General features: G+C 37.0%; 1 protein-coding gene across 1 annotated transcript in view; it reads left to right on the forward strand.

The window, feature by feature from the left end:
- The window catches only part of DHX15 (DEAH-box helicase 15), a 46,769-nt gene that overhangs the window by 15,820 nt on the left and 13,824 nt on the right, over positions 1-17,125 (forward strand). The window contains exons 6-10 of the mRNA XM_042053763.1: positions 8,825-8,992; positions 12,919-13,005; positions 14,508-14,657; positions 14,827-14,935; positions 16,030-16,221. Coding sequence (XP_041909697.1) covers positions 8,825-8,992; positions 12,919-13,005; positions 14,508-14,657; positions 14,827-14,935; positions 16,030-16,221 — 706 coding nt within the window. The remainder of the gene's footprint in view (positions 1-8,824; positions 8,993-12,918; positions 13,006-14,507; positions 14,658-14,826; positions 14,936-16,029; positions 16,222-17,125) is intronic.

Here is a 17,125-nt window from a genome sequence, read left to right on the forward strand (position 1 = left end):
TTGGAACAGGACTTGTCCTACAGGCTTTGTAAGGAGGAAAGCTCATTTGTTGATTTTAAAAACAAACAACCCCCTGGTATATCAGGAAAATTTCAGAACGTGGGAATAGTGTTCATGTTTAATGCTGGTGTTCAAAAGAGGTATAATCTGGTGTATTGGGTTTGCATGGCCAAGCTTTGGTAACAGGGTGGCTTCTTTGAGGAGCTGCTAGAAGCTTCATCCATGTCCAGCAGAGCCAATGCCTGGCAGCTTCAAAGATGTACATGCCATTGCTCAAGGCTGGGCCAGTTAGAAATTGTGGTAATGCCTCTGTGATAACATACTTACGAAGGAAAAAAACAAATTATTGAGCAATTGTAATTGCAGCCAGAGAAGAGTGGGGTGAGAACATGTGAGAGGAAAAACTCTGCAGACACCAAGGTCAGTGCAGAAGGAGGGGAGGAGGTGCTCCAGGCACCAGAGCTGGAATTCCCCTGGAGTCAGTGGTGCAGCCTGTGGTGAAGCAGCTGTGCCTCTGCAGCCCATGGAGAGATCCATGAGGATGCAGAATCCCCCTGCAGCCCGTGGAGGAGACCCCTTCTGGAGCAGGTGGATGCCTGACAGGAGGCTGTGACCACGTGGAAGGCCCGTGGAGAGAGAAGCCCCCTCTGGAGCAGCCTGTCCTTGAAGGACGGTGCCCTGTAGAAGAGTGACCTACACTGCAGCAGCTTGCAGAGATTTGTTGCTCATGAGATGGACTCATGTTGGAGAAGTTCATGGAGAACCCTTTGCTGTGGGAGGGATCTTATGCTGGAGCAGGACTCCTCTCCCTGAGAAGCAAGAGAAATAACTTGCTATGAACTGACCATAACCCAAATTCCCTGTGTCCCTGTGCTATTAAGTAGGAGGTAGAGCTGGGAAGGAGGGAGGGGTGGGGGGAAGGTATTTTGAAGTTTTTATTTTACTTCTCATTATCATGCTTTGATTTTGTTAGTAATAAATTAAATTAATATCTCTAATCTGAGCCTGTTCTGCCTGTGGTGGTATTTGATGAGTGATAATTCTCTGTTCTTCTCTCAACTCATGAACCCATAGTTGTATTTTCTTTCCCCTGTCCAGCTGCAGAGGGGAGTGAGAGAGAAGTTTTAGTGGGTGTCTGGCATCCAGCCGGCATCAACCCACTACACCTGAGTAGCTGTAAACTAGGTTGCCTGTCATCAGTCACAGGCAAAATTGGAAACGGAGGGGGATTTTGTTTCGCAAGGGAAAAGCATAATTACATTTCAGTCAACATGTCTTTCTTAGACAATAGGTGTTGTCAAACTTGTTTTCAGTCTTTGAGATTACAAAGTTGGTAGTCTAGTTGTGTAGATACACATTTGTTAAGCTTGCAGATCTGAGAGGCAGCTGGTTTATTTCTACTGGAGTTCTTCTAAAACAGTATTGGATTTTACACTCCATTAAGAGCAGTAATCTGAGAGTAGGTGTAGCTTACAGATGAAACTTGTGGGGTGGGAAAGACAAATAATGACATAGGAAGTGTGTAGATCTGTCTTACACGTTTTGGTAACGTGGGCGTTTACAAATGCCAGTTATGTTACCTGTCACCTTTTTTTAATAAATCCCAGTGCATCGTTACACATTTATGAGGAAGAATCCAAGGTGCATCTGGAGATGTGAAGTACAGATCAGCAGTGTTCTTCTTGATTGTAGGTAAATATACTTAAAAATGTTGTGACGTTCAGTATTCTAGGAGAGCTTAAAATGATATTGGTGAAACTGATGGTGTAGAAAAGAGTTGCAAAATGTTTTTGATGTTTTGATAAAAAGTTTGGTAAATGAGGGTTTATTTTAAAGGCATGATGTTTTCATCACTGGTTAAACTCTGGCATTGAAAGAAAGCAGAGCCTTTCTTACGTGGAAATTGAAGTAAAAATTGACAGCTCTTTTGGTCTCAGTGGTAGTGGTTGGATGAGGTTAAGAGGAAGTCTGTGTACTGGGATACAGTGAACACATTGTCTTGTTTAGATTCATATAGGAAGTATTTGGGGAGTTGGACTGAGCATGAACTGAAAGAAGAGTAATAATACTAATTTTGTTCCAATGCTAAAGGGAGGAAGGTTTTTTGCTTTTCATTCAAGATGACGTCAATATTAAATATTTCAAATAGATCAGGTCAAAACGATCCTGAATATAGGAATTACGCTGAAGCACATTCAGTTTTGACTTGACAGAGCAGTTTTAGTTATGGTCAAGTGTTGACTTTTTCCATGTATTTCCATGTATTACTTTACATAATTACATAATTTTGCAAAGTTTTGTTTTGCTCAGTTTGTATTCAGAGGTCTGAAATGGTGCAGTTCTTGGTGCCAGTTCTTTTCACTGCTATTTTGTCATTTTAGCTTGCAGCAGTCTTCTTTCATTTCTAGAGGAAGAAAGGGAAATTAGGGAAGTTCCGTGCAGGCTTTGAGGACAAAGGTTGCATTTCTAGAAAGGTTGGTGTCATCAAAGCCAGATGTGGCTAGCTGTGCCCTGTCTGCAGTGGAACTCAGAAGGGGACAGGTTAAGGTGTCTGCCAGATATTTCTAGTTTGTGAAGTACTTTTTATTTACACATTTGTTTCCCTCCCCCCAAATTCATTTTACACAGCGTGAAATTGCCTTATGGTTTTTTGGCATTAGTTTCCCTTGGGGTTTAAGAGTTATGTCTATTTGACGCATGTATCCAAGATTAAGCTAAATCTTAACTGTGTAGTGTAGCAACTGATCTTCTGTAGATAGGACTGTCATCGCCTGTTTAAGAGTTTAAAGTATGTTTTAACTGGAGTAGTCTTGAAGTTTTGCTTATCCCATGAGATTCTTTAAGTATACCAAATACAGGTTCGACTGAAGAAAGGGGTTCTGCAGTAATGTTCCCAAGGACCATATTTACAAAATCACTGAACTCTTATTTTGCATGCTAGGTGTTAGAATTGTTCCATTGAATGTACTTTAATGTCATCACTAGTCACCATCTTTTTATAGAAAGGGTTTATGTAAAGATGAGGTACAGTTTAGATGAGATTGAGTGGAGCCTGGCCAGCAAGTTCATTGGCTGCATAGACCACTTTGGCCTATGAGTTCAAGTGAATGCTGGCACTCGAATTACTTTGGTTTAGGGTAACTCAAGGTCCATCATTCGGTAACTGCTGTTTAGTATCGGTGCAATTTCACTGTACCTTCTCCATGGCAGCACGGATGAGTCTTGCACACAAACAGAAGGCAAGGATTGTTAGGTTGGCAGGAGCAGTGTAACTCAGTAAGTTGAGGCCACAAGTATATTCAAAGGAGTGGGAAGTGCTGAGGGGACTGGGTTTGTTCAGCCTTGAGAAAAGAAGGCTCAGGGTAGATCTCCTCATCATGAGCCGGTATTTAAGGGTGTCTGCAATATATATGGAGACTCCCTTTTTACAAGGACCCACATGAAAAGATGAGGGATAATGGATGACAGTTGCCCTGATGAGATTACAATTAGACCCAAGAGGAAAATTATTCACAATGAGAGTAATCAGCCGTTGGAATAAACTTCCAGGGGAAAGGGTAGATTCCACAACATTGGACATGTAGGATTCAGCTGGACAGGGTGTTGGCCCATCTTGCCTAGACTGTGTTTTTTACAAGAAAAGTTGGATTAGATGATCCTTGAGGTTCCTTCCAGCCACATGTGCTGTGATTCTGTGAACTGCATTGCTGCTTGTCATTCTGGGTTTCTTTTTATGGTTGTGGGTTTTGGGGCTTTTTTTGCCTATCATTTAATGGAACGTGTAATGAAACTACTAAGAATCATGTATTTTTTTTTCAGCACAAACTTGCTTCTTAAAGATGTGGTGCACTAACTCAGTAACATATGCAACTGCTTCTGTAATATTTTTCTGTTGTTCGTGGTCTTCAGTATGAGCACCTTACTTTTTACTGCAAAAATGCCATCAGGAAAAGAAATGGATGGGAATTTCTATTGAGCATTCAGCTTGAACATGTAATAAAGACTTTATTTTCAACAGCAGAAAAAAGTAATGTGCACGATAGGCAAAATCAGTCTCTTGTGCAATTAATTTTATACAGCTCCTTTTAGATGAACTGCTAATAATACGTTCAAATCCTTAGTTTTTGATGCAGAGCCTAGGGTATGTTAGGTACTGGAGTAGTGAGATGATACAAAGCAGTGGAAATGTGGTATTGGAGGCAGCTGATGAGATACTGGCTTGTGGTTCATTTACTTCCAAGTTTCTCTTTGCTATGTGTTCTGACACAGAGCCTAAGGAACCAATGTGTTTCTAAATGGAGCTGACACAGTCTTTAAAAGTCACACCTGGAAGATTTTTAGTAATAAGGCTTTCATAAGTGATATTTTTTTAGGAAAAAATGAGTGTTACTAAATATTACTTAGTAATACAAAGACCTGTTCATGTTTTCAGTCTTGTTAGTATTTACTAGTACACATCAAAGACGACAGTGGGGTGGAGATTTAAGCATTAGTCCTGTAAGTGGTACTCCTGAAGTTAAGCCACAGGAAAACTTACGGTCCTCTTGGTTTCAGTCCTGGCATTCTGAGAGTTCAGGACTCAACTCCTTTTTGTCGAGAGGCTTCATATGCAAAAGTTTGCTTCTGGGCTGGTGGGCTTTGCATTTCTAGCTGCACAGAAAAAACGCAGCTTCAGTGAGAGGAATAAAAGTCTGTGAATCCAGGTGGTTTTGGGTTTTTAGGAGCTAGCCATTAGCCTGCCTTTTCTTTGGAAAAGTGAGTTAAGATGGAGTAAAATTTCTGTCAGATTCAGGAGGCATAAGTAACCTACTTACCATTCTGTGAAAATCTAGATGGCTGCACTACTGTTACTAATAAATTGGAGGGAAACTGTGCACCCTGGTCTTGCTGTGTTTTCTAAACAATACAATACTAAGCATTGATTCCCATGCAGACTTAGGTCTTGCACAAGTGGAAGTTGATGCTAAAATCCTGAATCTCTTTGGTGTCTTAGAATTACTTACTGATACTTAAGCTCCTGAATAAATTCACCCAATCTGGCAGGTACTCTAAATATTGTCTGTTGTCCACCAGTTATTTGAAAACAATGCAGTCTGCTCAGGTTTTTGTCTAGAACCAATCTTAATCACACAGATTTGTTGGAAGGAACACCATTTCAATTAGCTTAAATTTGATTTAATAATAAAAATAATAATCTTGATAAAATAATTTTCCTGATTACAGCTTTTCTTTTCTTACTAAGCTATTTTTACTTAGCTGTAAGATCAAAGTAAAAATTGTTGACTGTCACTTGGATGTTGAGATGACTTTGTTTTCCTGGTTGAAAAATACTCACCACCCCAATTACCTCACTGATCACTAGTACATGCATAAAAAGAAATAATGTCTCTTTACTGATTGTAGTCTGTTTTTGAAGCTTTTCCAGGGAAAATCACTTAGGTGCTGATGGTGTGGAAGAGTGTTGAGGACTCCATGTTAATGTTGAGAGTGTAGTGCTGCTCTTAACTGCTGCTTGATTCTAGTGTAGTGTTGCAGCTAAACTGTAGCTATTGCCTGCGTATTGTAAATTTATTTTGATAGGATCACAATGTTTCTGGAAGCTTTAAAGTACTTAAGATGACTGTCTGGGACAAGTCTGATAACTGGGTTTTGTGAAGTACAGATGTGTTGTGACACTTGCAGCTGAGAAAAATGAGCATTTTCACTGATGTAATCTTTCCTCTTTTTGTGGTCTGCTTGCTGTTTACGTTTTGGTAGTCAGCTCTTGTCAGAATGAGTGCAGTGATGGACAGTTTCATTGACTATGATTTTACTGAGAACTATTTCTCAAATATTAGTCGTAGGAAGTCTTGTTTGTGAAAAACTGTGATCAATCTAGTAACTTCAGCATTGCCAAAAGCCTCACGCTTTTTGTATGTTAGGCCTGTTTTCTTCTTTGGTTAACTCTGAAGCAGGTCCTTGTGTTGATGCGCTGGGCATCATGGGTCTAAGTGGGGTCCTTTGATCCTGTGTCTGTTCCTACTTCCCGCACACCATTACCCACTATCTCAGGTAGTCAGTGTGGTAGTTAAGGGCTTTGAGGAGTTTCTCAGGCATAATCTAAATACAAACCAAGTTAACTCTACCTTGTTGTTCTGCCTGAGAAGAAGTTTCTTCTCTGTGCAGATTGATACAATAATCTCTCTTCAAGGGAGGGGTTTTACAATGAATTTGTTTGGAGTAGATGGTGTGCAAATATTTAAAGTTGTATGGTTTGTTTGTTTGTTTTTAAAAAGCCTTTCATACTGGAATAAAGTGGGATGATTGAATTAGACTTACTAAATCTTTAAAGGATTAAAGATAGGATTGTGCCTTAAACTATATGTCTCATATTTCTGGATTTAAATGTCTTCATGTGATGCAAACAAATCTTGAACACTCAAAGTCATCCTTAATACTTTCAAACTACTTATTTTACTACACATAATTCTTCTAGCTTGTGTACTTGGGGATACCAGTTTTGGTCATCATCTGTGTGGTTCTGGATACAGTTAGAATCATAAAATTTCCTGAATTGGAAGGGACCCACTAGGATCATCCAAGTCCAACTCCTGGCCTTGTACAGGACAGCCCTAAGGGTCACACCCTGTGCCAGAGGGCTTTGTCCAAATGTTTCTTGACTCTGGCGGGATTGGTACTGTGAGGACTCCTATAGGGAAGTTGATGTACTAGTAGTAGATATACTGAAGCAGATACACTGTTCTCTGGTAGTGTGGTAAATAAAAAGGAAACTACTCTTTCCTTTTTAAAATTAAAACTACTACGATTAAAGAATTCACTTAACACTGTCTTCAGATGAGTGACAGTGGCTCTTGGTGTTTTGCATCCTTCTTAAAGCAGTTTATGAGAGGTTTGTAGTTATCTGCAATTCTGCAAATATGGCATCTCTATTTTGAAGTGTTCTAATGAGTCCTGATTTGAAACTACATTGGTAAACTCTAGGAAGAATGAATACTTTAATCTCTTCTGAAAGTTGATCAGTAGCTGTGTACATATGTCCTGAAGAGTGTAGTGCTTTTGTTTTTCTTTGCTTGCTTATATTTTGCCTTCTCTTAAATATAAAACTATCCTGGAACCTCTAGTCATTACTAATGAAGACTCTGCATCCTGTCCAAGCATCACAGCTTTCCCAGTTACACAGTAAAATCTGCATAAATTCCATGAATGGTGTAGTGACCTCCAGACCAGGAACTAAGGTCTGCGCTGTGTTTTTGTTTATATGAAATATTTAACTCCCTTTGACCTAGGAGGCTATTACTGAACTTGCATGGGGTTATCAGGAGAACAAGGTATACTTACACCTGCATTAAAAAAAAAAAATTCCTTTCTTGTAGTAAGCCAGTAGTGGGCATTCCAACTCAATGGTTTTGTATACCCCTTATTTTATGAAGATGTGTTGGATTTGTTGGCAAAGTGCACAGTTTTGGTAAATATCTGCAATTCATTCAAATTGGCAATGCATTACTAGACAGCATTAGGCTTACTCTTAAAAGGGCCCTTGGACATGAAAGAGGAAGAGCCTTCATTTTGCCATGCTTATATTAATTGTATAGACTGATCAATATAGAACAAGTATTGTCTGTGCTTCTTTGAAACATATTCAGTGCATTTGTGCTGAGAATTTAAATGTCTCTTTAAAAACAAGTGAAATACCCAGATTTGGTGCAGATCTACCTGAATTTATGATTTCTAAAAAGGAGGCTGCTTTTGCTTTTCAAATCACAGTTTAAAGCAATCATTTTACAAAGCCTTTAGATTACCAGTTCCGTATATTTGTTTTAGGGTCGTAAGTATCACTTCAGCTTCAGGCTAGTGAATGTGGTAAGGAAGGTCTCCCCTCTTTTTTCAGAGTACGTTGTAGCCATTTTTTTGCTTTTGCCTACTGTTGCTTTTTGTCATGACTTTATTCTCCCCTCAGCATTTCAGATGGAAGATCAGTAGTTGGTCAGTGTGTCTCTTAGTTACACTAGTGAAAGCTCTGTTGATAGTGGTGTTACTCATTAACCTAAGTTTCTGTGCACCCCAGTTTTCCTTAGTTCTTACCATAACTATTGGTCACCTAGCTGGCTTAAATGTAGTAATTTTAAAATGAAATGGACTTAAAATGACTGGGCTGTGGTGAACTGTCTTGTATGGTAAGCAGAAAATAGGCTAGAAAATACTATGGTAAAAAAAGGCATGAAAAATCTTTCATCTTCAGAATATTTCACTGATTTTTCCTAAACTTAAGTGGATTTTCAGTTAATTTTAAAGTAAAATCTGAAATATGGGATTGAGAGGTTTGGTTTTGAGTATCCATGTTTATACTGTAAAGGTGTTTGTTCTCATTAGGTACAATGAAGCAAATCTTCCATATAATTGCATTAGTGATACGTGACATTAAAGCTTAATTGGCTTATTTTAAATATCTTACACATCAATTTCCTTCAGATTGTGAAAATTGAAAAGGTCATGAGTGCAGTTTAATATTCCAGGGTGAGAGATTTCAATTTTAGTACAATTTGTAGAGATTTAATTAGGAAACATGACTAAAAGAAAAAGGATGTTGAATGCAAATTAGGCTGTTCATTAGAGTATAGAAGCTGAAACATCTTGAAGTATTGTGGAAATTTGATTGCAGATTCAGTAAGCACCTTGATTGATTTTTTAAGTTATTTTTATTTTTTAAAGTAGAAGTTATTGTAATTGTTCTTAAGGGTGTAGACTTGCTCTAATCGTCCTAGGCACTCTAAATGTGCTTCCTTTTTCATGGAGTTCTCTTCTAATCAATATTTTTGTTTTGCAGGAGATTGATGAAGCCTGCAAGAGGATAAAACGTGAAATTGATGATTTAGGTCCTGAAGTTGGTGACATAAAAATCATTCCGTTGTATTCCACCCTTCCTCCTCAGCAACAGCAAAGGATATTTGAACCTCCCCCACCAAAAAAACAAAACGGAGCAATAGGAAGAAAGGTAAATACTAAGCTGTGTTAGTATTCTGTTCTATAAGCAGCTACTCACAGTTGCATGGGCAATGAAATACGACTTTCAGCTCCTTTAAATATATTTGGACAACAACAAGTACAAGGGTTTCTTTAATGAAGTCTTAAAAATGCAGTATTTTATCACATTAGAATTTTTAGATAACTTGAAATTTGTTTCTCAGTACAAATCAAAGTTCTCTCCTCCATCTTACAGGCCCAGGATGTTGTGGTAACAGTTTGACTTGACTGAATGGAAGTGGCATTCATTTAAGTTGCTTATGAGACTCTAGTGGTTTAGTTCAAAATATCTATTACTTATTTTGCTTCTGCGAGATAAGAATTAGATATGATTTATGTGGAGGGATGGGATTTTTTACATAAGTAATTATTTTGAGTAATGGTTTTTTTGCCTTTTCTATTTTTTTAAAAATTTTACTTGAGACAAAATGGGCTGTCTCTTCAGGGTAGGTTATCAGGCAGGTTTTACCTGTTTTTTCAGGTTTGTGAGAAGGAGCAAGTTAGAACAAGTATGTTGAAGTTCATGGTTCGTATTTTTGTAGGAATAAATGAGGAATTGAGGTTCTTTCATTAGGCAAAATTGATTGAGAAACTGAAAAACTTGAAATGGCACAGTGAATGTTCCTCATAAAATTAGTATGTCAGTGCTTACAGTAATCCATAGCAGAAGCTATGTGTTTTATTAAAAAGGAGTGATGTTAGAGCTTTTTAAAGCTAAACTACTGCTATACAAAACTGACAGGCACAAAACTAAGATTTTGAAAGTCAAAGCTGAATCATACTATGTGCTCTAGGCAGGGTTTGTTCCTTGATTATTTGTTGTTTTTGTGCAGTATGATGCATGTAGAATAATAGCGACAACTTTCTAGTGTTCTGGAAGAGTAAATCACTTACTAAATCTAGTGAAATTACCTTCCTTTTCCTCTGGAAGTTGGTTGCAGAAAGCATTCAGTTTGAAATTGTTAAACTAATGCTGCAACAAGATTGTATTTGCAAATGACTTACATGACTGAAATTGCTTTTAAGTAATAAACAACTGAGAGCTGTGTATTTCATTAAATTTTCACTATGTTTAAAACTGTGCCCTTCAAAATTTTTGGTTTTCTGCATAAGAGCATAACAAGTGCAGAGCATAGTTTTTGTTATGTTGAAATGACAGAGCCAGTACCAGTCTCTGAGAGGAAGACACTCTTGGTGTAGCAGCTGTTTTACTACAAGAAAAGTTGTTATGCCCAAAAGATGCCAACTGTAGTCAAAAGCAGGCACAGCATGTAGGCAGCACTCAGACCTATGAAATCACTTTTATCTGCTTTGGCTGAAATGTTCTGGCTTCCATGTTTTAGTTTTTATATCCATAACAAATCTTAACTATGAGTGAAAGTGCATCTGTGTTGTACGTTTTTTAAATGTTGGTTTAGTTTCAGTTAGTCTAGTGATAAAGGTATGTAAAGTAAAGCCATGTGATGCTGTGCCTGTCTATTCAAGGAAATGTCTGTTTTCATCCAGTCCCTCGTGGGATTGAACCTAGATTTTAGAACTGCTGAGGAGGGAGCTAGTAGGTGATCTGCATCCTTTCAAAGGCTCTAATGGTCATACAAGTGTAAGTGAAGTGCTTGCAGTATCTGAACAAAGTATCTTCGGAGCTTTAGCTTTGTGAAATAGGAGATGCTGGAAGTAGTGTGGCATTTTGCTGTAGTAGGAATGGTAACAGCTAGTAGTGATGCAGCTTTAACAACATAGCACTTTTTTTGTCGTCTTTGTGCTAAGAAAGCTGCTGTTATTGTGAGAAGGCTTGAGATTACAGATAAATACTCTGATTAACTAGTAAGAATTTTTTTTTAATTGAGGAAGATGAAGATGACTTAACGTTTCTATTCTTGTCTCTTATCCCTTTCATCTTATCCCTTCTTTTCAAACTGTGTTCCAGTTTCTGTTTCGGCAGTCTTAAGCATTGCTAGTTAATACTTAATGCAATATAAATATATTTTTAGATGGTGGATACTATGTGTATTTTAATATTCAAACCAACATTTTAAAATTAATCTCAGGAACTGCAGAACTACAGCTAAGGCTAATTATAATTTATTATTTTATATAGTGTAGTGCTGATATCAATTGTTTGATGTCCAAGTAACGTTGTACTTTGATTCAGACTTGAAAAATATTATAACCTCTTCAACCTTTTTAAAAATTTCTTCTGTTTTTACAGTCATTAATTACCATTTTTTAAGCAATGTGACAGTTACAAACAGTATCTGTATGTGCAACAGAATCCACTGTGTAAATAACTTTTTCCTTTCTACCTGAGGAAAGTTCTGTATAAATTAAGTCAATTCAGGTGCAAATTAAATTGTTTTACCACTGTGGACTAAGCATAATAATGGTATTGATTTCCTGGTATTGAAGTGTCCTAATAGAAATCAGTGGTTAAAAGCAGGATAAAAACCTTTTGTCTGCTCTGTAATTAGTATTTGAAGAATCTGGGTGTGGATGGTTCTGTACCTTAGCTGAAACAGAAAAACACAAAACTTTTTGAATAAGGTATGCTCTATAACAGCAACCTGAATGTGGATTAACTAGGCTTTTAATGTGAGAGTGTGAGTTTAATTTGTATATTTAATGCCTTACAAAATTTTAATGAAAATGTATTGAGATTTTGCACTGACTGGAACTGGTATTTGTGGCTGTTGTGTCTTGACTAATTCGTGCAGCTTACCTGTGAATGATGTGTACAGAATTTTCTGTTTGAGGAATTTTAAGTAGCACATCATTTTAGGGAGAAACACCATAATTCCAAATTAATTGTCAGTGTTTTTTCTACCAAAGTACTGCTTTCAATATATTGTAGTATTTGGGCAAGTTTAGACCTTGAGAAGAGACAAGCTGAGTGTGTAAGTAGCTGACTGGCGGAGTGATCAGCCAGCAGGAAGGGAAATCGCCAGTCACTGGCCTCATTGTAGTTCTGAACCAGTTGTTAGGGAGTCTCTCCAGTTCTGATTGATAAACTGAAAGTAGTGATGATGGAATGCTCTGAAATTAAGAAGTGAAGGGTAAGCACTTCTGATGAAGTGCTGAACAGGTTTTGGGTCTGTTCTGAGATAGATGATGCAACTTGCTAATAACGTGATTCATTGTGGTCACTGTTGGGATGAGAGCTAATGGTATCCATAGCCTGTTACACTGCATCTCTGGACATAAAAATTTAAATGGTGGCAAATCAAGCCTCGGAATTCTGATAGTCACGTTTGCTTTAATTTTTGCATGTGACTTAACCTTCTGAAAGGCTAAGAATGTAACATTAAAGATATGTAAAGGTGTTTGAATATCTGGTGATAGAAAAAGACAAAGTGGGAATTAAATACATACTGGTCAGGATTTTAGCTGGAATGTGTTGGTAACAGCTTTATTTCAAACCAAATAAAAGAAAATACTGTGCTGGTAATGTATATAACTTTTCATTTAATATTATTTAACCAGTTTGCCCTGTTCAGGCTTTCAAACAAGGGTAAAAAGCTAGAATTAATAGATGATGTTAAAGGTATCCAGTATAACTTGTCATTTTGTACCAGAGATGTGAGAAAAAATTTTGAATAATGGTTTCATAAGTTAAATTTTTGCTCTTTTTTTTCTTAATTACATTTGTTTTGTTGTTAATAGACCCATAGGGGAGCAAAAAACAGTGGATGAAAATTGCTTTCTTTTCACTGGAAGTTCCTCTGGTTGATTTCAGATCATCCTGTGAAAGTGTTGGAGTGTTGCTCTGGTAGCTATTGATTAAGTGATGGAAAGTTTGCTGAAAGTTATTTGTGCAGAGACAAAGTTTTGGAGCACTTCATCTTCAGGATGAAGTAGTTTCATATAGTTGTTTGAGGTTTTGTTTTCTTTCCTCTTTTACAGGTTGTTGTGTCCACTAACATTGCTGAGACATCATTAACAATAGATGGTGTAGTGTTTGTGATTGATCCTGGCTTTGCAAAACAGAAGGTAAGTAGTATTTTTTTCCTCTTTACAGTAGGAAAGTTGATGGAATCTGGTTTGCTCAGGCAACTCTTCCCTTTGCAAACACTGATAGGTCTTTTTCCAGTTGAAATCTTGAACTGGGTTGGTTTAGATTTGTTTTGTTTTTAACTTAAGATTTTTACAGTTTGCACTTAGTCCACAAACTTTAGATAGAATAATTTTATTTTTAAAAATTTTATTTTTAAATGTGAGAATTTTGAGTTAGACTTGGAATGTAGTTTTTCTAGATACTCTAGGAAGGGTAGTTTTGTACTGCGTGTCTATGCTTGAGGATGCTCAAGCAAAACAAAGGAATGATATGAAAGTAAGTAAAAGTGGTTCTAGAAGCCTCCTCTTCTTATAAGTCACTGTAGAAAACTTCAGCACTAAAATGAGAAGAAAGAAATTATATCTGCTGTTTCATGCCAGTATTTACCATGTACTGTTGCAGCCCTGAAGATTGTAATCAAGCTCGTATTGTGGTTCTTGGAACATCATAGGATGTTCAGTGGAACTGAAGTAGCTTTCCTACAGTCAACCCAGTAACAAAATAAAATATGAATCTCATTATCTACGTTCAGTTTTTTCATTAAATGTAGCTTTCTTTATTACTCGGTTTCTTAGTATTTTCCTTTAGTAATGGTACAAATTTTCAGTCTTTTTAACTTTTGCAAAATGAGACAGACATTCAGCAGAATGTGAGTACAGCCAGTGTGTTTTCTTACACTAGTTTCAATCGCCATTAAGGCTGAACTTTTTTCACAAATAGTTCTCATTGCAGAAGGTATTCTTCCAGTATAAGAACTAAGGTTTCTGTACATATTTTATACTGAGTCATACCAGAAAGGTCTTAAAACCGAAAATGTCTTCAGCTGAAACTACTATTTGACTACTGCCCTTTTTTTCAGTATATTCTTTTCCATGAGCCCTAATGAGTTGGCAGGGCTGCTGTTCAGGTATGATTGCAGTGGGAGTTTTACAGAAAATACCAGCAGGAATTTTGTACTGTGACAATCTGCATGTACCCTTGAAATACAGTTTTCTTCTGTCAGCAGCCTGATCTTTACAGTTGTGTAAAACCTTAATGTTAGAGTTTTCTGATCTCTAGAATATGATTATTCAACTCATAGTTATATCAAAACAACATTTTTATGGGATTTTTTGAGCATCATGACTGTTTAGCACTCTGTAGAACAAATTGGACACATTCCTTTTGCTATCTAAAAATATATTTAAGAACAGGGAGCCTGGCAGGAGTTGCTGTTAACAAATGAATAAAAAATGGTGTTCTCTAGGCAGTTGTATTTGAAGCTCTCCAGAGTCTTTTGTAGCCAGGTTTTTTTTCTTTTCAGATACATACAACTTGGGATTTCCTAGTCAGAAGCTGTGTTTAAAAATAAGTTTAAAGCACTTTGGATTGTTGTCTTATCCATGAACATTGTTTATTCTTTTACCTTCTGTCCTGCTCTGCCTCCACTTTGAAATAGGTGTACAATCCTCGTATCAGAGTGGAGTCTCTGTTGGTGACTGCGATCAGTAAAGCGTCTGCCCAGCAGCGAGCTGGCCGTGCTGGTCGTACTCGACCAGGCAAGTGCTTCAGGCTTTATACAGAGAAGGCCTACAAAACTGAAATGCAGGTAAGATTGGGGTTCTTACATTGTGTTTATAAGAATATCTGATTCAGGTCATTGAGTGCTGTGCTATTAAACAAAATGAGAATTTGAATGCTTCTGTAGTATAAAGTGTCTTGAAGAAATGTTACAAATTCTCTTTTTTTTTTTTTTTCCCCCCCTTATCCCCCCCCAGGACAACACATACCCTGAAATTTTGAGGTCTAACTTAGGATCTGTAGTATTACAGCTCAAGAAGCTTGGTATAGATGATTTGGTGCACTTTGATTTTATGGATCCTCCAGGTATTTTCCATCTTTCCAATCTTTATTTTTGTGACTACTTTATATAATGACAACATAGAATAAATTATTTTATTGCTTTTTTCTGGTTTTTTATTGTAATCTGTAAGGAATGTCTTGTTTGTCCTGAAATTTAGTGCTCTGTATCATATTCAAGCAAGCTGTTTCTTTCTATGTAAGAGCTTTTAGTGGAAGCAAGGAATCTACTGAATGCCCCTTGCCTTCAGAGAATAAGAGAAAATTCTTGGCATTAGGAAGTCTTTTTATTTGAGGTTTTTTTATGTATCACCTTGATTACACATTCTAATTGTGCAATCAGTTAACAGCTGTTGGTAAATAAAATGGGCTGGTGTTTTTAAAGCTGAATACGTAGTTTGGCTCAAACTGTAGTTTATGTGCATCTTTCTTCTAAGTGTTAAATGTTCATACATGCTTCAGAAATAACTTACATTGTTAGTTAAAAATGTAAATCAGCCAAATATAAATGTTAGTTGTTTTTTCCCCTAAAATAAAAATCTGACATAGTCTGTAAGTTTTTAAATAGTTCTACAGAACAATTAAATTCTTTGTTCTGTGCAACATCTATGGTAGCTTAGCAGAAAGACTTTTGGATTTCCTTTTATTTTTCTTTGTGGGTTAGTACTGACTCTGTGCGAGGAATGCAAGATAAAGAGAATATTCTTACTGGCTTTCTGAAAGACTGTAGGTATCTAGAGTTGACATGGCTGAGATTTTAGGACTGTTGGTCTATTTAGTATGGACAAGGGAAAAAGTATCTGCAGGGAGAAGTGATACTACTGGTACTGAATATTTCACAATGCTACTGCTGTGTGAATTTTGAAAAGCAGTAATCTTCAAATATTCAAAGCTTGTGACTAAGTTTAAAGCTTTTCTAAATAAGTGTTCCCTCCCTCCTGCCCCCATTCATTCATGCTTGGGTGTGTATTACTGGACATGGTAACAGTTTGGCATTTGGATGCTAGGGAATGGAGAACAGAAAAAAAAAAAGATACCTAATAACAGTCTGTGCTTCCTTGGTTTTTGCTGATTCAGAGAAGTTTGGTTAATGTTCAAGTTTACATATTTTTTTCTTTCAGCTCCTGAAACCCTGATGAGAGCCTTAGAGCTTTTGAATTATCTGGCTGCTTTAAATGATGATGGAGACTTGACTGAGTTGGGATCCATGATGGCTGAATTTCCATTGGATCCACAGCTGGCTAAGATGGTTATTGCAAGCTGTGACTACAACTGTTCTAATGAGGTCCTATCTATTACTGCCATGTTGTCAGGTAATAGCAGGAAAAGAGGAAAAAAAAAAGCAGATCTTCAGTTTGGGGAAAATTTAATTTTTCCAAATCAGAAAAATAACGTAAATATATTTCTAATCAAATTAGAATTGTTTTTTAAAACTTCATATATGGGTTCAGTCATTATGGATTTATGTAGAGACCTTGAAGCTAGTGAGTAGTAATGTTAAAAACTAGTGCATAAAATTATCTAAGAATTTGCTCCTAACATCAGTTAAAAGTATATAAGTTTGAATTGTTGGGGGTGGGGAATCAGGCCAGTGGAACAGAGATTTCTGTTTAGGTTCATAGTCAGGCCCAGAAATGTCATCTCAGCCACTGGTTTTTGAGGCAGTGAGATCTGTTTTGTGTTGTGCATTCTTCTGCACTTTGATAAATCACAGTCTTCTCAAAGGGATCAGAGTATAATTTATATTAAATCATAATCTTGTACGTGATACATTTTTCAGTCAGTAAATGGCAAAACTGGAGAACAGTTAGTACTTTCAAAGGGAAAAAAGAAACTTGGAAGGAAGATGTATCTTTAAAAGAATTAACTTAGGTGTGCAGCTGTATTCCACTGCTGTTAAATGAGTAGCTCTGTGTCAGAGCAGAGCTGCTTGCTGAGAGAACTTAATGAGAGGAAAATGTCACCAAGCAAACCTTGTATTTAATTTCCCCATTGTGTGTAGAAGTGACTTTGGTTTATAACTAGAGGTCATAGGACAAGCAGCAGGTTTTACTCTATTATGAAAATGGGGGTGTTCTTACTCTTAAGTACTCTTTTGTCTTTGGGATGTGGTATTTTATCAGCCTCTCCACAGTGCAGGTGTATTGCTGACATGCTTAACTTGGTTGGCTCGAGGAAAAAAAAAGTTTTCACTAAGTGTAAAATTTGTTGCTTCAG

The sequence above is a fragment of the Corvus kubaryi genome, unplaced genomic scaffold, assembly GCF_017639235.1.
Source record: "Corvus kubaryi isolate FWS band 111438036 unplaced genomic scaffold, C.kubaryi_AGA036_p1.0 split1-131, whole genome shotgun sequence".
In the NCBI taxonomy this organism is placed as follows: Eukaryota; Metazoa; Chordata; class Aves; order Passeriformes; family Corvidae; genus Corvus; species Corvus kubaryi.